Genomic DNA, 21,020 nt, shown 5'->3' with positions numbered 1-21,020 from the left:
ATCTTTCGATATGCCACTGATAATAATTAACCATAATATTATCTAGGGGTTTAGTATCTTCTCCTAAAGTAATTTCCATAAAAGTGCCTCCTGCGACCGAATCTAAAAGATTTCTAGAAGCAAAATTCAATCCGGCATAAAAAAAATTGTATAATCATCCACAAATTCAAACCATGAGTAGGGAAATTTCTAATCATCAACTTCATCATCTCCCAAGATTGTGCAACATGTTCATGATCAAGTTGCTTAAAATTCATAATATCATTCTAAGAGAGATGATCTTAGCGGGAGGAAAATACTTGGAAATAAAAGCATATTTACACTTGTTCGATGAATCAATACTATTTTAGGCAAAGATGAAAACCAAGTTTTAGCGCGATCCCAAAGCAAGAACGGAAATAGCTTTAATTTAACAATATTATTATCCACATCTTTTTTATTTTGCATATCACACAAATCAACAAAAATTATTATGATGGGATGCGCATCATTGGGAAGGCCAGAAAATTGATCTTTCATGACAAGATTCAGCAAAGCGGTATTAATTTCGCAAGATTCCGCATTAGCATCGGGAGAAATCCGAGTACTAATAAAATCATTGTTGTTGGTATTGGAAAAGTCACACAATTTGGTATTATCTTGAGCCATCATGACAAAGCAATCAATCCAACACACGAGCACACAAGAAGTAAACGAACGAGACGAACAGTAGAGGGGCGAAGAAAAGGCGAACCTTTTCGAAAATCATTTTATAAGTGGGAGAGAGGAAAACGAGAGGCAAATGGCGAATAATGTAATGCGAGGGATGAGAGTATATGATGGGTACTTGGTATGTCTCGGCTTGACGTAGATCTCCCCGGGAACGGCGCCAGAAATCCTTCCTGCCACCTCTTGAGCTTGCGTTGGTTTTCCCTTGAAGAGGAAAGGGTGATGCAGCAAAGTAGAGTAAGTATTTCCCTCAGTTTTGAGAACCAAGGTATCAATCCAGTAGGAGACAACGCGACAAGCCACCGAATACCTGCACAAACAAACACCAACTTGCACCCAACGCGATAAGGGGTTGTCAGTCCCTTCACGGTTATTTGCAAAGTGAGATCTGATATAGATGGATAAATGGTAAAATAATATTTTTAATATTTTTGGTTTATAGATCGGAAAGTAAAAGATTGCAAAGAAAGTAAATCAGAAACTAGAATTGTAGATCGGAAACTTATAAGATGGAAAATAGACTCGGGGGCCATAGGTTTCACTAGAGGCTTCTCTCCAAATTGAAATTATTACAGTGGGTGAACAAATTATTGCCGATCAATTGATAGAAAAGGGCAAACTTATGACGATATCTAAGGCAATGATCATGAACATAGGCATCACGTCCGTGTCAAGTAGACCGAAACGATTCTGCATCTACTACTATTACTCCACACATCGACGGCTATCTAGCATGCATCTAGAGTATTAAGTTCATAAAGAACGAATTAATGCCTTAAGCAAGATGACATGATGTGTAGAGGAATTAACTCAAGCAATATGATGAAAACCTATCTTTTTATCCTCTATGGCAACAATACAATACGTGTCGGTTCCCCTTCTGTCACTAGGATTGAGTACTGCAAGATTGAACCCAAAGCTAAGCACTTCTCCCGTTGCAAGAAAAACCAATCTAGTTGGCCAAACCAAATCAATAGTTCGAAGAGACTTGCAAAGATATCAAATCTTGCATATAAGAATTCAGAGAAGATTCAAATAATATTCATAGATAAGCAGATCATAAATCCACAATTCATCGGATCTCGGCAAACACACTGCAAAAGAGTATTACATCAAATAGATCTCCAAGAACATCGAGGAGAACTTTGTATTGAGAATCAAAGAGAGAGAAGAAGCCATCTAGCTACTAGCTATGGACCCGTAGGTCTGTGGTAAACTACTCACACTTCATCGGAGAGGCAATGGTGTTGATGTAGAAGCCCTCCGTGATCAAATCCCCCTCCGGCGGGACGCCGGAAAAGGCCCCAAGATGGGATCTCACGGGTATAGAAGGTTGCGGCGGTGGAAAAGTGGTTTCTTGGCTCCCCTGGAAGTTTTTGGGGTATATGAGAATATATAGGAGGAAGATCTAGGTCAGGAGGTCACCGAGGGGCCCACAAGGTTGGGGGCGTGCCCTCCACCCTTGTGGCCACCTCGTGGCTCTTCTGACTTGCACTCCAAGTCTCCTGGGTGTCTCCTGGTCCAAGAAAATTCATCGTGAAAGTTTTATTCTGTTTGGACTCCATTTTGGTATTCCTTTTCTGCAAAACTCTAAAACTAGGAAATAAAGAAACTGGCACTGGGCTCTAGGTTAATAGGTTAGTCCCAAAAATCATATAAAATAGCATATTAATGTATATAAAACATCCAAAACAGATAATATAATAGCATGGAACAATCAAAAATTATTGATACATTGGAGACGTATCAGTGTCCCGTACCTACCATATGCATATCTAGGCCGGGAGCCGAGGTTGGGTGCTGCAGGGGGTGATGTTGGGAGAGGTGGCGGGAGAGATGGTTGTCGTTGATGAGGTAGGGCCTCCTGTCACCGGCAGGGGTGCCAGACGTCGACATGGTCCGCTCCTGCTTCACCTCTTCTCTGACATGTTGGCTCTTCGATCGATCTGGTCATTTTGGTCGATGCGGCCTTGTAGGCGGTCAGAGCTTGTCGGTCGGTGCATCGCTTGCTGCCATGGAGGGACTATGGTGACTGTTGTTCCCCGCGTGACGTCCCGGGTGGTGGGAGGTGTGGTGCTCATGGGCTGAGCGGATCAGGTGAGGGCGCGGTTAGCAGCCATGGCTGCATGGGCGACGTGGTGGCTGGTGTTTTGATGATCTGTGGCGGTGAAGATGGAGTTTCCTACCGGGGTGAAAACCCTATCTGGCTTGGCCAGGCCTACAGAGGTGACACCCGTGGGCGTCGTCATCTTCCTGAAGTTTATGTTGTGGCTACTCATTTTCCCTTTGTCGCGCTCCAGATGAAAATCTAGAATCTTTGGATTGGACGGTCGTGGCTGCGACAGGCGCGCCACACGACCCGCCACTGCTAATTTGGGGTGGCGGGCAGCAATAGTTCAGTTGAATCTGAACAGTCTGCCGCTAACCTACCTGTGGCGGGTATCGGGTATGACCAGGTACCCGCCACAACTAGTACCTACATTAAAAAGAATATATATATATATATATATATATATATATATATATATATATATATATATATATATATAGCCAGTTGGAGGCCTTTAGCTGTGGCGGGGACTATGTCCTGCCCGCCACTGTTGCCTCTTACAACAATGGCGGGTAAGCCTAGCCGCTCGCCACAAAAAATGTTCATAACATAGCCACGCTCGGCGGTGCTTGTTTACGTCAGGTGACGTGTACCACTACTAGGAAAAGGGCTATATCTAATATGGACATTAATGACGCACCATATATGTGGTGCACCATGTATATAGCAGTGGCGCACCAGATACAGGTGCGCCATTAGTGCCCTCATTACTAATGACGCACCAGACACACGGTGCGCCATTACTAACATTTTTTTTATTTTTTCAAAACTAGTAATGGCGCACCAAGGCACATCGCGTCATTACTACACACTTTGTGCGCCACTACTAACAATTTTGTTTTTACTTTTTTTCAAAACTTGTAATGGCGCACCAGTGTATAGTGCATCATTACTAGTTCAAAGTAGTAATGGCGCACCACAACCACGGTGCGCCACTACTAACAATTTTTTTTATTTTTTTTGCAAAAACTAGTAATGGCGCACCACGTAACAAGTGCGCCATTAGTAACCAGGATTACTAATGACGCATTGTTAGGTGGTGCGTCATTACTAACTTTCTTTGCACCCACCCCCCTGACCGCCTTTTCAGTTTTAGAAAAAATAAAAGAAAATGATGGAAATGTCAAAAAAAATAAAAGAAAATAAGTTTCTCATGTGATATGTGGTCTAGTTGCTGGGAAAAATTACAAATATGAATTTCGACTTTATTTGCAAAATCTCTGAATTTAGTAAAATGGCCTAACTTTTGCATACAAACTCGGATTAAAAAGTTTTTTATATGAAAAATTATCTACTCGAAAAGTTACATCCGAATTGAACTGGGGGAACAAATGTTCAAGATTTTCAAAATCCCCAAAAACCTAACAGAACGAAAGATACAGGGCTTTTTAAGATCTAGAGGAGGGGAAATGAAAAAAAATTCAAACTTAGTAGTGGCGCACCATTTGCTAGGTGCGCCACTAGTAACAAAAAAATTGGTTTCAAAAAAATTTGGATTTTTTTTCAAATTATAATACGTAATATGACCGGGAAGTTTGAAATATTTTTTAAAAATTTCATCACTCATGAACATGAACAAAGTCCTAGACATCAACAAGGTTTAATAGGATTGATATGATAGATATATCAACAAGTGTGTGTTAAGTGAAATGGTGTTGGGGTTGGATAGAACTACGAAGTTAAGCATGCTCGGGCTGGAGTAGTGTGAGGATGGGTGACCTTCTGGGAAGTTTGACCACTTAGTGTGATTTGACTTGAGATTAAGTATATTGACTCGAGATTAAGCCATAGTGACCCGAGATTAAGAAAAAACGAAAAAAAAATGAAAAAAAAATTGTTAGTAATGACGCACTTCTATGTGGTGCGCCATTACTAAGTCAGAGGTGTGCCATTACTAAGTCAGATAGTAATGGCGCACTTCTACGCATACTAATGGCACACTATAGGTGCGTCATTACTAATGGCGCACCTACAGTGCGCCATTAGTATTTATTACTAGTGGCATGATAATAGTGGCGCACCTGTAGTGCGCCATTAATGGCCAAAACAGGTGCGCCACTAATTAGCCTTTTCTTAGTAGTGTACCGCCTGCCATTGTAGTGCCCCTATCTCTAGCGGTCACGTTATGCTACCCGCCACTACTGCTTCTCCTAACTAGCTGCGGCGGGTGCCTCAGCCCGCCCGCCACTCTATTTAGTTCACGAATAAGGCCTTTCCCAATAGTGAGGGCCTATGGTGTGTCTTGTTCCCTGGGAGGCGGTCCGGGTGGTATGAGGTCTGGTGCTCGTGGGCTGAGCTTGCTGCTCAGGTGAGGGTGGTTAGCGACCATGGCCGTGTGGGTGGCGTGATGGCTGGTATTTTGACGATCTGTGCTGGTGAAGACGGAGTTTGTTGTCGGGTGAAAACCATGTCTGGCTTGGCCAGGCCGACGGAGGCGACACCCGTGGGCATCGTCATCTTCCTGAAGTTTCCGTTGTGGGTACTCCTTTTCTCTTCATCATGCTCTAGACGAACATCCAGAACTTTGGATCGACGGTGGCGGTGCTTTGGTGTTGTGTCCTTCCTGAAGGCACCGTCTTGGAACTCTCGGTTCGTCGTCTTTCAACTTCACCTCTTCGCGGGTTCTCTCGGAAGAGCTCCGACTGCTCCTTAGTGTCTATTTCATCTCATCCGGGGTGGTGTTGTTGTAAGCCTTTGGCACCTATGTATCCGGCCTTGGGAGTTTGTGTTTGTGTGTTGTGTTGTGGTTTGTATCGATCGATGTGTTGGCAGAGCCGATCCTAAGATTTCGGGGGCTCGGGGCGAAGTCAAGACTCAAGGCCCTTCTAATAATGGTTATCATTTTTTTATTGCAAAATCACAAGGGGTATGGCATAGGGTTTTTATAGATATCAAATTGGAGACATACCTTCTCTGTTGGAATAAGCCACGGCGTGTGTGGTCGGGCTCGTCGGGTGCGTCGACGCCGGTGCGTGCCGCGTCCGTGTTCCGGTTGGTGTCACGTGCGTATGTGTGTAGGGTGTGTGTGCCCGTGAGGTGTGCGTGTGTTGCATGCATTAGTGAAGTGAGTCTTCAGGTGGTTAGTTGCATGCTTAGGTAGTGGAGTAGATGGTGGCTTGCGATCAGCTCGGAGAACGGCCGCTTCGTACTCCGTGTACGAGTGGAGGCCGGTTCTGTGGATCGCGCGTCATGCGCATGGCCGGCCGGATCGCTCTCTCACAAGCAGAAGCTGGCTGGGTGTTTCGTGCGTGCGTGCGCAGGAAAAAACGTGAGCGTTGCGTTTGCTAAGACTACAAAACTACAGCCGTGGGTGTGTGCTTGTATGAGTTTGGCACTCTGGAATAGAAAAACGGGGCTGTGTGTGCAGCCGGGTGAAACTCCTGTATCCGTCTCCTTCTACCTCTAGTCTTGAGTGAGAGGGAGAGGGCTGCGGTTCCAACATTCTCTAGTTTCGTGATCTGTTCTCGGTGATGCATGGCAGAGTAGGCCTAGCAAATGGGGCGTCTCCAGCCAGGGTGCATATGAGATCAAGCGGTAGTGACACCATCACAAGTAGGGCGCACAAGATATCAATCATAAGGGTGAACCGTGCTAGGAAGGCAATGTTGCTGCATGGTGGTAGTGTGTGACAAATAGTTAAGGCATGAACGATTGCTTAACAGTACGAACATTAGTATTGCACATATGTAAATTGGTTCACGAAATGCCATGTCAAAGGAACTATTCTGATTTAGTACTCTACAAAAAAAAAAGAGATTTAGAGCTCAAGGTTTAGGCGATGAAAGATTTCCAACAGTTGCGTCAATTTATTTTCTTTTGTAGTATAGGACTGAATTTGCATCTTGGACCACGATTACCTAAATCCTTACATGAAAATGTTGATGAGCTGAAAGAGCAGATCAAGAAAGCTTATCATTTATGGCCAGGAGTCTAATTAATAAAATATATATAATTGCCAATGGGTATACAACACGGTTCTTCACGGAAAATAATCTGTGAATCCGGATTGTGCTTTTCTTGTTTTTAATTAGTACATTGGAACAAAGATTTTCCTCTGAAACAATTGTATATGACAACGAAGTAGTCAAAACAATACATGCTAGGTAAAGAAAGAACAGCCACAGATATTTGACAAACCTAGATTGATTTTGTTCTGGGTCCGTCGAGCAGAACTTCTGGGAGAGCACTGGCGCGGTGTTACTTTTGATTGCTACTGTAGATCTTGAGTTCTTGGAAAGTAAGAAGTAGCCGGCGTATTGGAGAAGAACTAGAAAACCTAGATACATAATTTAGAAAACTGGGGAAAAGAAATATCGAGCGCTTGTTTTCTGTGCGAGAAACCTCGGCGGCTATACGATGCATCAGATCGCTAACCTAGACGTTTTCCTTTTCCCGAGTTAACCAGGCCGATGGACTTCGCTGCTGCGTGGAATTGCTTGGGCCAGGCCTAGTAGGCTATACGCAGTATAGAGAGCTAGGGGCCGGGCCTGTGTGTTGGCTGTTGCATTGGCGGACGATGAGTTTACACATAAAATCATAGCGAATATGGAGCCCAACGCAAAACAGTGGCTGTTTACAATTATTGCAGGCCTTACCTCATGATCAGTTCGTTCTCATGACGGTGACTTTGTGGTCAATATGGCATGCGAGACGTAAGGCTATCCACGAGTCAATTTTCCAGAGCCCTCAGGCTACTCATAGCTTCATTGCCAGATTTATTGAGGAGCTCGGCATCATCAGGAATAGGCAGGTGCACACGCATGCAAGAGCTGCCCCACAAGTCACTCAAAAGCCAAAGAAGCCGCCCTTGGGTTTCTATAAGATTCACGTTGATGCGGATGTTGTAGCAGGACAGCGAGGAACTGCAGTTGCTGTATGGAGAGACGATGGAGGAAATTACATGGGGAGCGCAGCACTTGTAATTGAAGGAGTTCATGACCCAGCCACTCTAAAAGCAATAGCTTGCCGAGAAGCTCTCCCCCTTGCAGAAGACCTGGGCATCCAGCAATTTGTTGTGACCTCATATTGCCAGAAAGTTGTCTCTGGCATCAACGTAGGTGCACGGGGTGCATATGGTGCAATTGTTACTGAAATAAACCTTAGAGCTGTCACTTTTCATTGTATTTTTCCTTTTGAGTCTCGTGCCGTTAATTATGAGGCACATAGTTTAGCTAAGCTTGCACTATCTAGAGGTCCGGGTCGCCAGGTTTGGTTGGGCGCACCCCATGACCAAAGTTGTATCCCATTCCATGTGGATTTTGCTGAATAAATTTGGTTTTCCCTTAAAAAAATATAAAGCAAGGTAAAAACCTTTTTGGGTACTAAATAGCACTTGCGACCTTGGACAAGAAGTGCACGTAGTGATGAGCTCGTTTCCTCCTCCTTTCCGTTTCCTGCTTTTGTGGCGGCTTTGTCCACTGTTGTTAAGTGTAAATAAACCTTCGTTTGTACTGCCGGTGAAAACAACCATCATTTTAAAAGAAAAAAGTTCATTTTACTACCCTGAATAAAGTGGGTGGTTCACTTTACCCCCGATCTATTTTTTGGCTCTTTCTATCCCAAACAAATTAAAATTGGACAAAACACCTCCCTAACTGGTTTGTCTCCACTCGCTGCTGATGTGGCATTAGTCAACGGTGGTTTTGACCTCGGTGGGCCCCCCTTGTTAGGTCGGGCATGGGCATCCCCGTCGCTCCCTTGCGCTTCGTTCCGGCTCCAGCGCGACCCCGCCGACGAGCCGCGTCGCCACCTGCTCCACCCCGCGCTGGCCCACCTCCTCCCGTGGCTACGCCGCCCCGCCGTTCGCCATGGCGCTCTCGGTGAGCACCCCGCTCGGCCTCGCCTCCCTCCTCCGCCGCATTGGCTCCGGCGCCGTCCGCCCCGTCACCGCTCTGGCCGCACGACTGCGCCACCCCGCCTCCTCCCCGAGCTTGCGTTCTGGACCCCAGCCGCCCTCGCGCGCTGCTCGCGTCGTCGTCCCCAGCCGCCCGCCGGCTCCGACCGCCCCCGCTCTGCCCTCGCGCGCGTGAACCCAACGCTGAGCCTGGCCGCGCCCATCCTCCCCCGCTCGACACACACCGGCTCCGCTCGCCGGCTCCGACCACGCATGCTCTGCCCTCGCGCGCGCAGCCCAGTCCGCACCCAAGCCGGTCCGTGCCGCTCTGCCCTCGTGCGCGCGAACCCGTCGCTGCGCCTGGTCGCGCTCGGCGCGCGCCGACTCCGCCCGCCACGGCCGCCTGCCGGCTCCGCGCGCACCGGCTACCGCCGCTATGGCTGGCTGCTACTGCAGTAGGGGGCCACCCCTTTTTTTTTCTTTTTTCTATTTCTTTGTTTTTTTAAAAAAACTGATGAGTGAGACCCACCAGCAGGTCAAATACCACCTTTGACTGTGTCCACGTCATCATCTGGTCTGGGTAAACCACCTAGGGTGCTTTTTTGTCCGGTATGAGATTGTTTAGGGAGGTATAAGAACTGAAAAATAAACCAGGGAGTAAAGTGAACCACTCACTTTATTCAGCGTAGTAAAATGGACTTTTTTTCTTTTAAATAGACAAAGAAAAACAAAACTCTTGAAATCGCATACACACCTAGCCCTCGATGTCACGATCAAATTAGGCATGGAACATAGTGCATGCGGCATCTTGGGTGGTGTGCAAACATGATGGTGTTCGGGTGCACGCCAGAAATAGCCGCTTTCAAACGAGCGGCATGCATAGAGCAGTGACCCACGACACACTCCCGACCACACTCGCTGAACGGCCGCGCGCATCCATGCATGCATGCGTGCAGCCAGCCAGCCTCTGGTCGCTCGCGCGCGCGCGTATATATACTCACCCACGTCCCACTCGCATTCTCGTGATCGATCGATCGATCAGAGACCGCCTCCCGGCCGGCCGGAGTGGATCGTGCTCATACGTCGACCATGGCCACGCGCCGCAGCAGCACGGGCGGCTGCCACGTCTCCTCCCTCCTCGTCCTCCTCTTCCTCGCCTCCGCCTCGGCGTCCCTCCTCGGCGCCCGCGCCAAAGGCCCCGTCGTGGACGTCAAGGCGTCCTGCGCCAAGACGGACGTTCCGATCACCTGCAACTCCTTCCTCGGGCCCGAGCCGGACACCAAGACGGCGGACGCGCGTGGGCTGGCGGAGATCGCCATGAAGGTCACCGCCAAGCTCGGCGGCTTGGTGGGGGCCTACGCGCGCCGCGAGCTGGATCTGGTCAAGGACAACCCGACGTGGCAGTGCCTGGACGAGTGCGCCGAGGACATCGAGGACGCGCTGTCGCACCTGGACGACGCCCTGGGCGGCGTCAACGACGCCCAGTTCGACCAGGTCCGCCAGTACATCGACCTCTCCGAGCAGGACACCTGGTCCTGCGACGAGACCTGCCGGGACACGCCGCCCAGCCCGGTCAAGACCGAGCTGCTCCGCAAGAACCTCGACTTCGAGAGGATGATGAACGTTACCCGCCAGCTCATCAAGCTCGCCGACGGGGGCGCCTCGCCGGTGCCGCCGAAACCCGCTATTCTGCCATGAGATGCATAATTCGCACTAGCGATATACCATTCCTGATGTGCTTTTATATTATATGTACGCACCCACAAGTGTTACATACTACTCCGTCTTAGCTATATATAGGTTGTCATAATTGTACGTAGTACTTGTTTTATTCTGCAAAAATGTCTCTTATCAATAAATTAAACTGGTTGGCGAATAGCTTATCTCTGTCTTTCTTGACGTGTTTCGAATAACAAAGCTTTTGTGTATTCCCTCCGTCCTTAAAAAAATGTATTTTTAACTTTGCTAAAAAGTCAAACTTTTTTATATTTGACTGTATTTATACAAGAGTATAGCAACATTTATGCCATTAAATTAATAGCATTAGATTCATGATAAAATATATTTTCATCGTACTCCAATTTGGCTTCACAAACGTTGATATATTTTTACACAAACTTGGTCAAACTTTAAAATAATTTGACCTTCCAACAAAGTTGAAAGTACACTCTTTGAAGGAAGGAGAGAGTACATAATATTGTTACAAAATAATTCACTTACTAGGCCAACATCGTCCACATTTAATATTTCCGCAGAAGGACATGACCACCACTAAATTCAACAAGAATAAATTTGCACCAATGCTTGTTTGATTGTAGGAAAGGAAAAACAAAAAAACATTTGTTTGACTGAATCAAAATTTTTTCTTGGTGGAAAGGAATTCTTGGGGGAACAAGTTGAAGGAAGATAATCCTGCAAGTTAAACAATCTTTACGTGGGGAGAGACAACCAAAAATTAGTAAGAAAGCTAAACAACTAATACATATAGAAAACCCATGAGAATTCTAATGGCTCATTTTATTTGCGCGACAACAAATACTCTAAAATAGGAAAAAACAATAAGATAACAATGTTGTGCTCACCGGAATCCTAAAGGATTGAATTTGCACAAAAGTTTGCTTGTTAATCATTTTTGTGAATCAGTTTGCTTGTTAATATATGACTTGTGAAAAAATATCAAAGTTACTGAATTTATTGGAGTCAAGCGGAAGTGATTATTTTTCACATAACATGGATCCTTGAATTTGCATAAGTCTACAAACTTGTTTTCTTTCTTTATTTTGAAACAACCACTGGGGAAGAGGGGGGGGGGGGGGGGGGGCTCCTCACATGAATACTTGAGTGTGACTCATTTTGAAAAGAGAACGATCCAGTTTATAAGTGAAATTGGAACAAAAATAAGATTGTTTGCCACTCCCTCCGTAAAAAAATATAAAAGCATTTAGATCACTACCAATATTTCTTTACAGAGAGTTTATATCATAGAAAATAAACTTAGATACCATTGTAAAAATTTAAATTTCAGCCGTCAGCATTATCATTACTCCTTATGCTTAGAAATCTTGTCATTTTAGTTAATTTCGTAAATCAATTTCAAGATTAGACCATAATTTTTTTGATTTGCTAGGTGCAGCTAGAAAAATATGGTTGTAAAAAAAACTCGCTTTCGTAGGTTGTTTTAGTATTTGCTCGCTATTCTTAAGTTTCCCAAAAAAAACATAAAACTTCGCCCATTATATCCAAAAACAGCATATATTTCTTATCAGAGGAGTACTTTTGAACAATAATCAAATGGTTTTCAATCTGGTGTGATATAACTTGCATGTCGTTACTATATCATTGCTATGTACTTGGCGCTCTTAACTACGTTTTTTTCAACATAGTACAGACGCAGATGCTCATACATACATGCATACACTCATCCTTATAAACGCACGCACACACACACCCTACCCTATGAGCACCTCCGAGAGATTGAGCCGACACATCATCTTGAAATTGACGAACTCGCCACAGACACCTTCTTAGTTAATGGGAACGTCTCCCCCCACTGAACGCACATCACCGGAAGGCCTGAAATATATACAAAAAAATGCGACCACCAATGCCAAATCTATGACTTGAACCGTGTGGGTTGGTTCCATCGAAGTAACCTAACCATCTGAGTATAATTTTCTCAAGTTTCATTCAAATTTGGAAAAGTGCACTTTTTCTTAGAAAAAGAGAGACTAGAGCAGGCGCAAGTTGCAATCTTCACTAAACTGAACCTATGGTTTTCTAAAGCAAATGAGATTCATGACCTTAATCCACATAGACAAAGATATGCCCTTTAATATGTGTAAAATTACACTATGCATGTATTGAACATGATGAAATAATATGATTGCATTCGTTTGCAAAATACTAGTATATACTCTCTTTTTTTTACTAATATTAGGAGTGCTGGTAATCCATAGTCCGCGCGTTGCTCTCCTTAAAACTCAGCCACCGCTCGCTCACAAAACACTCCTGACCACGCGCACCGAGCGGGCACATGCACATACGTACGTACATGCAGCTCTCGTCACCACTCCCAAGACAAATCGATCCTCAGGCCGGAGCGAGTTCATCGATCGACCATGGCCGTGGCGGCGCGTTGCAACACTCCTAGTGTCAACCTCCTATCCCTCCTCCTCCTCCTCCTCCTCTCCAGCGCACTCCTCGTCACCGCCGCCGGCAACTCCACCAAGGACGCCTGCTCCAAGGCGCCAGACCAGCAGTTCTGTGTGGCCTTCCTGGCAGGCATCCCGGAGAGCATGACGGTGGACGCGCGCGGGCTGGCGGAGCTGGGCATCCGTGCCGCGGCCAAGATCGGCGCCGCGGAGGGCACGGCCGCGCGCACCCAGCTGAACCTGGTCACGATCAAGGGCCCGCAGTGGCAGTGCATGGACTCGTGCGTCGCCGACCTGGAGGAGGCCGTCTCCCACCTCGACGTCGACAGGGGCAAGGGCGGCATCACCGCCATGGACGACGCCAAGTTCAACGACGCGCGCGACTACGTGGAGAGCGCCGAGAAGGACGGGCTGACGTGGAACTGCGACCAGTGCCGGGATGGCCTCACGGCGCCCGTCAAGACCGGGCGGCTACCCAAAGGCAACGAGTTCGAGAAGGTCATGGGGGCCGTCACTGCCCTCATCAAGCGGGCCGGTGGGAGCGCCGCGCCGGCGCCAGCGCCCGGCCCGTCCTGAACTCGCCGCGAGAAATAATACTAATCCCCACTCGCACGTGTTGCGGTAACATACTTTGTTGTCGACACAGAGTAACGTACTTCTTGATGTTCTTTTTTTCTGATCGACCAGGTTTTCTATGCTAGCTATATGTTCATAGTGCTTCTTTTAGTTTACATCATTTATTAGCTTTGTGATCTCTTTTTGTCATTATTGAGACATTGTTTGGTGCTTGCCAATTTGGGACATTTTATTAATGCGTAAATTTTATTTTCCGTGGGATCTCTATTTTTTATTAGATAGAAAAAGAATTGAGCAGAAAATAAAACCTGCCGAAAATATCAAAGAACACATGAAACCTTGTTTTTTTTACATTATTTGTTTTGAGATTGCTTACCACATAATATGTACAACTATTTTCATCCATTTACCTTCCAAAGTCAAAACTTGTAGTGTACGTAATGTTGGTAGCAGATGAGTTCACGCTTTAGGAACATTTCTGATTTCTGGGCGTGGCACCCTGATGGTAGGGGACTGTTTACGGTCAGTTCAGCATATAAGTTCATGGTCACTACAAAAATTCAACGAGAGAATTGGTTGGAAGGAAGAGCGGGTCAGTCGGACACGGAGAGGGAAGCGAATTCGTGGTCTTCGCTTTGGAGCATCGTAGTTCCTTCGAAGGTCTTTGTCTGGAGATTAGCTCGACACTCCTTGCCAACGACGGATGTGCTGAAGCATCGCAACATGGCTGAGCAGGATGCATGCCCACTCTGCGAGTGTGTAGATTCATGGCGCCATGCATTAATATCCTGTACAAACGCCAGATGCACTTGGGCACTCACTGATGACAATCTAGTATCTAAAATGACAGTGAACACTGAATCCAGTGCTAAGAGTTGGCTTTTTGAAATGAATGATGTGTTGGACCAGAAGGAGTTTGCACGGATGGTTATCACATTATGGTCTATATGATATGCGAGACGAAAGGCAATACATGAAGCAATCTTTCAAAGTCCATTATCAGGTTTTCTCTTTTGTCAACTCCTACATAAATGAGCTAGATCAACTTCCGAAAGCTGGGGCTATTAAACCAGCGAGTGTACCTTCCAGTAATGTGCAGCAACGTTGGATACCTCCACCGATTCACACCCAGAAAATCAATTTAGATGGTGCTGTGGCCCGCCATCGACATGGAGGAGCAGTAGCTGCGATTTGTCGAGACCACTCTGTTAGACTGTGTATATACGTAGCATCTGTATAAACATTATAACATTGTATTGTACCTCTTGATATCTTTATATAATGAGATAGCCACACCTGTTTAGAGTGTAGGGCAGTTTCCCAAATCTCTTGTTTTACATGGTATCAGAGTAGGTTACGATGTCTTCCGCTGCTCCCGCCGCGGCCGCCGGTCCTCGCCCCTACATCGCCGTTCCTCGCCTCTCGGCCTCTCGCGACGGCCTATGGAGCCCTGTCGCCGCCAGGTTCTCCGATCGGATCTGGCGCCTCGGGGGACCCTGCCTCGACCGAGATCACTGCGCTACCGCCCTACAGTGTCGCCGCACCAATGCCCTACGGCGTCGCCCCGCCGTCGCCCTACGGCGTCACTTCTAACTCGTACGACGCCTTCTCGGTGGCCCATGGTGCACCGCCGCCGCCGTCGTCTTCATGGCAGGTGGCGTCGTATGGTGCGCCGCCGCTTCACCAACTCTACGCGGCGCCCCCGCGGCATCCTTGCGGGCCGCCGCCACCACATCCGTCCTACTCCGCGCCGCCACCTCAACCCTATCCAGCACAACATGGGGGGCGCGGCCCCTTCGCCGCAGCCGCCTTCCGGGTCCGCGGTCGCTCCGCTGCAGCAGTCCTACGGGGCCGCGGCGACTCCACAACTGCAGCCTCACGTGGCCGCGGCCGCCTCGCGCTATGGGGCTCATGTTGCGCCGAACTATGGGGCTCATGTTGCGCCGAACTATGGCGCCCTCGCCGCTGGTCCTCCCGGGTTCTAAGCATCGTACTCGGCGCCTGCTGCTCATGCCGAGATGGCTCTGTTGATGGGTCTTTATGCACCACCGACACATGCTCATGCTGACCAGGCCGCGGTGTCGTCGTCGTTCTACTTCTAGCACCTGCTGCCGGTGAAGCTTGCGCCGGATAACTACTTGTCCTGGCGTGCTTAGGTGTTGCCTCTTCTACGGAGCCGCTACTTGGAGGGCTATGTTGACGGATCCATCCCGTGTCCGCCCCCTCATCATCCGGCGTACCACACATGGGTGGCCCAGGCTCAGGCCATCCTCTCCGCCATCCAGTCTTCGCTCACTCCGAGCGTTTCATCGCTGGTCATCTTTGCCGCTACGTCCCGAGAGGCATGGGCGGCGCTTCACACTAGCTTCGCTTCTCAGTCTCAGGGGCGTGCTCATTCTATACGCACCGAGCTGGGTGAGACCAAGCTTGGTGACCTCAGCATCACGGACTACTTCAACAAGATGACTGGTCTCGCCGACACGTTGGCCTCCGTTGGCCAGCCACTGCAGGATGAGGATTTCGCCACCTACGTGCTTAACGGGCTCGATGATGATTATGACAATCTCATTGAGAACGTTCATGGCCGGGATGATCCACTCCCACCTCGTGAGCTTTATGCACGACTCCTCGGCCATGAGCAGCGCATCAAGGCGCATCGTGTCTCCCCCGGCTTCATCTCCGCCCACGTCGCGACTCGCGGTAAACCTCCAAAGTCGTCACCATCCGGTGGCAAAACGGCGCCCTCATAACAGCAGGCCACGCGGGGCAACACGCCGACCATCACTGGCGGTAGCCGGCCGGTTGCTTGTTGTCCCTGCTGTGGTGCTCAGCAGGCCTGTCAGCTATGTGGCATTGAGCGCCACATTGCCTCCCGTTGTCATCGTCGCTACAAGCAAGACTTCCTGGGCCTGGGCAATAATGGCAAAGGGAATGATAAGCAGGCCGCAGTCGCGGTGACGAGTCATGAGCACGGTCGCACTCCATCCTATTCCATTGATCCCACGTGGTACATGGACACCGGAGCTACCAACCACCTCACCGGCGAGATGGGCAAGCTGTCTAATCAGGAGCCGTATCGTGGTCATGATTAGGTGCACACCGCCAGTGGAGCAGGTATGCGCATCTCCCATGTTGGTCAGGCTTCTCTTCTCACACACAGTTTTTGTAAATTGCATCTTTCCAATGTCCTTCGAGTTCCCTCTGCTACGCGTTACTCGTGATAATAATGTCCTTGCTGAGTTTCATCCTTTTCGTTTCTTTATCAAGGATCAGGACACGAGGGCCGTTCTGCTTAGCGGTCATCTTCGCCATGGCCTGTATGCACTTGACGCACCGTGCACACCTCCCATGCAGTTTTCTCCGCAGGCGTTCAGTGGCGTTCGTGTGTCGCCTACGCACTGGCATGCACGCCTTGGTCATCATGCGGCTCGTATAGTTCATCATGTGTGGCATCGTCATGAACTACCAGTTGTGTCCAATAAAACTGGTGAAACTATTTGTGATGCATGTCAGCAGGGCAAGAGTCATCAACTTCCGTTTTCAGAGTCTAGTCGTGTTGTGAAACATCCTCTTGAGCTTGTGTTTTCTGATGTATGGGGTCATGCCCAAACGTCTGTTAGTGGTCATAATTATTATGTCAGTTTTATTGATGCTTATAGTCGGTTTACTTGGTTGTATCTTATTAAGCGCAAGTCTGATGTGTTCAATGTTTTCATCCAGTTTCAAGCACATGTTGAGTGTCTCCTTAAGAAGAAAATCATCCATGTTCAATCTGACTGGGGGGTGAATACTGCAATCTCAACTCTTTTTTTTAACAAACTTGGGATTTCGCATCGTGTGTCTTGTCCTCATACACATCAGCAGAATGAAACTGCCGAACGTAAGCATCATCATCTTGTTGAAACTGGCCTAACCTTGCTAGCTCATGCATCCGTTCCGTTTCGGTTTTGGAGTGATGCTTTCTCCACAGTCTGTTTTCTCATAAATAGGCTTCCCTCACGACTTCTGAAAATACAAACCCCGCTTGAACTCTTGCTCAAAGAAATTCCAGACTACACTTTCCTCAAAGTGTTCGGGTGTGGGTGTTGGCCTCACCTACATCCATACAACAAGCGTAAGCTAGAGTTCCTGTCTAAGAAGTGTGTTTTTCTTGGGTATAGTTCCCTTCACAAAGGGTACAAGTGCCTTCATGTTCCTACAAATCGCGTCTACATCTCTCGTGACGTTGTGTTCCATGAAAACGTGTCCCTCTTTCGTGCACTTCAGCCAAACTCTACCACTCCCCCGCCACCGGTGCATCGTCAATACCTTTGCCTGATCAATTTGTGGATGTTGCATATGCCCCTACGTTGCTTCCTAATCATACTGCAGGTATTGGACGCGGCGCTCGCCTTGAGCTTCTTGATGAACAGGCAACGGATACGGCTCACGATCGGGACGTGCATGCGACATGCATGTCGGGTGGCACCCGCCAACCCGCCTCTGCACTGCCTGTGGAGGCTGCCACGCGGGCGCCGGTTTTGTCCGGCCCGACGCTGGCCTCGCCCGGCCTAACGGCTGCCGTCTCGCCCAGGGCTGCTGCCTCGCCTGGCCCGGTGTCGGCCTCGCCCGACCTGGCGGTTTCTTCGCTCGGGCCGGCTGTTGCTTCGACCGGCCTTGAGCTAGATCCAGTCAGCCCCGCCTCAGCCTCCAGTGGGCTGGCTTCCCCCGGCTCGCCGTCACCAGGGAGCTCTGGTGCGAGCTCGTCAGATGCAGCGGCCTCGCCGCTGTCACCTATTGCATCGGTATCGCCAGCACAACCTGCTGTCCCCCTTCGTCCTCGCACACGGAGTCAATCCGGCATCTTTCGTCCGAAGGAACGCACGGATGGGACTATGGCATGGCTCGCTGCGTGCATGGCTCATATTGTTGTTGATCCCACTGCAGAACCTCGTCACTTCTAGGCTGTGCTGAGTATTCCTCACTGGCGTGCCGCCATGGAACAGGAGTTTTAGGCTCTACAAAAAAATGACACTTGGCAACTTGTTCCTCCAGTGTCTGGCGTCAACGTCATTGATTCCAAGTGGGTTTTTAAAGTCAAGAGACATGCTGATGGTTCTATAGAATGCTACAAGGCACGGCTCGCTGACAAGGACTTCAAACAGAGGTATGGTCTTGATTATGAAGACACGTTCAGTCCATTCATCAAGCCTACTACCATTCGCTTGCTGTTGTCTCTTGCTATTACTCGAGGATGGTTTCTTCGTCAGCTTGATGTGCAGAACGCTTTCCTACATGGAATTCTGGAGGAGGAGGTTTATATGCGTCAGCCCCTTGGTTTTGTTGATCCTGCACGTCCTCATCATCTCCATCGTCTGGTTAAGGCACTGTATGGAATCAAACAGGCTCCTCGTGCATGGCATGCTCGCCTTGGCTCTGTTCTTCGGGCTCTTGGGTTTACTCCCACCACTGCAGACACGTCGTTGTTCCTTCTTCAGCGTCCTGAGGTTACGATGTATCTCCTGGTTTATGTTGGTGATATCATTCTCATCAGTTCCTCCGATGCTGCTGCTGATCGTCTTGTGACTGCACTCAGTGGTGACTTTGTTGTTATGGATCTAGGTGCTTTGCATTTTTTCCTTGGCTTAGAGGTGTCACGTTCTTCTGTTGGGTTGACTCTTACACAGAAGAAGTACTCATTGGACTTGTTGCGTCATGCTGGGATGCTGAAATGCAAACATGCTATCATTCCGATGTCTGCTACTGATCGGTTGTCTGCTCTTGATGGAGATTCTCTCTCACCTGATGATGCTACTGAGTATCGCAGTCTCGTTGGTGGCCCGCAATACCTTACTATTACTAGGCCTGATATCTCTTATGCAGTCAACCGTGTGTGTCAGTTTCTTCATGCACCCAGGACTCCCATTGGTCAGTTGTGAAGCGTATTTTGCGTTATATCTGTCTTACTGCCTCCTATGGTTTCTTCAGCCTGCACCGTCTTGTGAGCTCTCGGCTTTTTCAGATGCAGATTGGGCTGGTAGTCCTGATGACAGGCGATCCACAGGGGGTTATGCGGTATTCCTGGGTTCTAACTTGATCGCCTGGAATGCTCGCAAGCAAGCAACAATGTCTCGTAGTAGTACTGAAGTTGAGTACAAAACAGTTGCTGATGCGACTGCTGAGATCATATGGGTACAGTCTCTATTGAGAGAGTTGAGAGTCTCTCCAGCTCATCCTCCAGTTCTGTGGTGTGACAACATCGGTGCTACATATCTTTCATCTAATCCGCTGTTTCATGCTTGGACGAAGCACATTGAGGTTGACTATCATTTTGTTCGAGAACGTGTTGCACAGAAGCTACTTTGTATCAAGTTCATCTCGTCAAAGGATCAACTTGCTGACATCTTCACAAAGCCTCTTCCACAACCACAGTTTGTAGGTTGTAGGCGCAATCTTAACTTGCTTTGTACTTCAGGCCATAGTTAAGATTGAGGGAGGGTGTTAGACTGTGTATATACGTAGCCTCTGTATAAACATTGTAACATTGTATTATACCCCTTGGTACCTTTATATAATGAGAAAGCCACACCCCGTTTAGGGTGTCGGGCAGTTTCCCAAATCTCTTGTTTTACACACTCTGGAGCTTACTTGGGGTCGTCGGCGGTGGTGTTTCGAGGAGTAAATGATGCGGTGATCCTGGAATCTTATGCATGTAGGGAGGGGCTTGCACTTGCAGAGGACCTGGATATTCAGCAACTACTGATAGCATCAGATTGCCAGAATGTAGTCAAGGACATAAATCAGGGCACGGGAGGACCACATTCGGCAATTGTTCATGAAATAGTAGGTCGTAGGACTAGCTTCAATTTCTGTAATTTTGTTCATGAGCATAGGAGTCATAATTTTGAGGCTCATAATCTCGGTTCCTCATGACCCAGACCGTGTACCTATGAACATTACTATCCAATAAAGTGGCAAGATTTCTCAAAAAAAAGATGAGTTCACGCTCTAAATAAGATGACATTTGTGTCATCAATCATGCGATAGGGATGGTGTGAGAGTTGTGTGAGAGAAAAATAGACAAAAAATATAACCGTTGGCTTTTCACTTAAAATTGTTTGTCATCAGAAATGATGAAATCAGGGGCTCAGACTCCGGTGGCTAAGATGACATGTCCTTAACATCCAAATTACCTCAAATTTCACATGTGACTTTCTTTCCCGCTCTGCGGCCAAGACAAAGTACTTCCTTCCCATGATCTCCGCCGGCGAGGCCGTGGATTCGTTTCCACTCTGCCTGCCACTCTGATGGCTGATGGTGGGGATGGGAGTCCTGGTGCCTTGGCTTCAACTAATAGACAGATTAGAAGTTTTGTCCTCGTAAGGGTAACATTCGGTTGGATGATGCCGCTCCTTTTTTGAGTCGGGACGGAATCGATGAAGCTCTATTGTTGATTCATGTCGGCTACTTGGTGCAGCGAGGTTAGAATTTCAAATCGTGTGTACGTGATGGTGAGAACAGGTGTCAGGTTATTCAGATCCATTCAAGGGTTCAATGAAGACGACTGTGGCTCCGGGGCGCTAGTCTTTGGAGCATGTCCATGAGGACTTTCGGTTATCATCGACAAGGTCAGGTCGGCTTGGATATAGGAGCAAGGACAGTG

General features: G+C 48.0%; 2 protein-coding genes across 2 annotated transcripts; both read left to right on the top strand.

Annotated features, from left to right (window-relative positions):
• Positions 1-9,667: 9,667 nt before the first annotated feature.
• LOC125554317 (pectinesterase 1-like) lies at positions 9,668-10,529 on the top strand. The gene has a single exon (XM_048717896.2). The coding sequence runs from the start codon at positions 9,741-9,743 to the stop codon at positions 10,347-10,349; it is 609 nt and encodes a 202-aa protein (XP_048573853.2). The 5' UTR covers positions 9,668-9,740; the 3' UTR covers positions 10,350-10,529.
• A 2,240-nt stretch (positions 10,530-12,769) lies between these two features.
• LOC125554318 (uncharacterized) lies at positions 12,770-13,680 on the top strand. Its single transcript, XM_048717897.2, has one exon. The coding sequence runs from the start codon at positions 12,770-12,772 to the stop codon at positions 13,376-13,378; it is 609 nt and encodes a 202-aa protein (XP_048573854.2). The 3' UTR covers positions 13,379-13,680.
• The last annotated feature ends 7,340 nt before the right edge of the window (positions 13,681-21,020 follow it).

The sequence above is a fragment of the Triticum urartu genome, chromosome 4A (genome assembly GCF_056163025.1).
Source record: "Triticum urartu cultivar PI428250 chromosome 4A, HENAU_Tu73, whole genome shotgun sequence".
Classification (NCBI taxonomy): Eukaryota; Viridiplantae; Streptophyta; class Magnoliopsida; order Poales; family Poaceae; genus Triticum; species Triticum urartu.
Note: the sequence above shows the minus strand (reverse complement) of the source record. Positions and strands in the feature narration are given on the sequence as shown.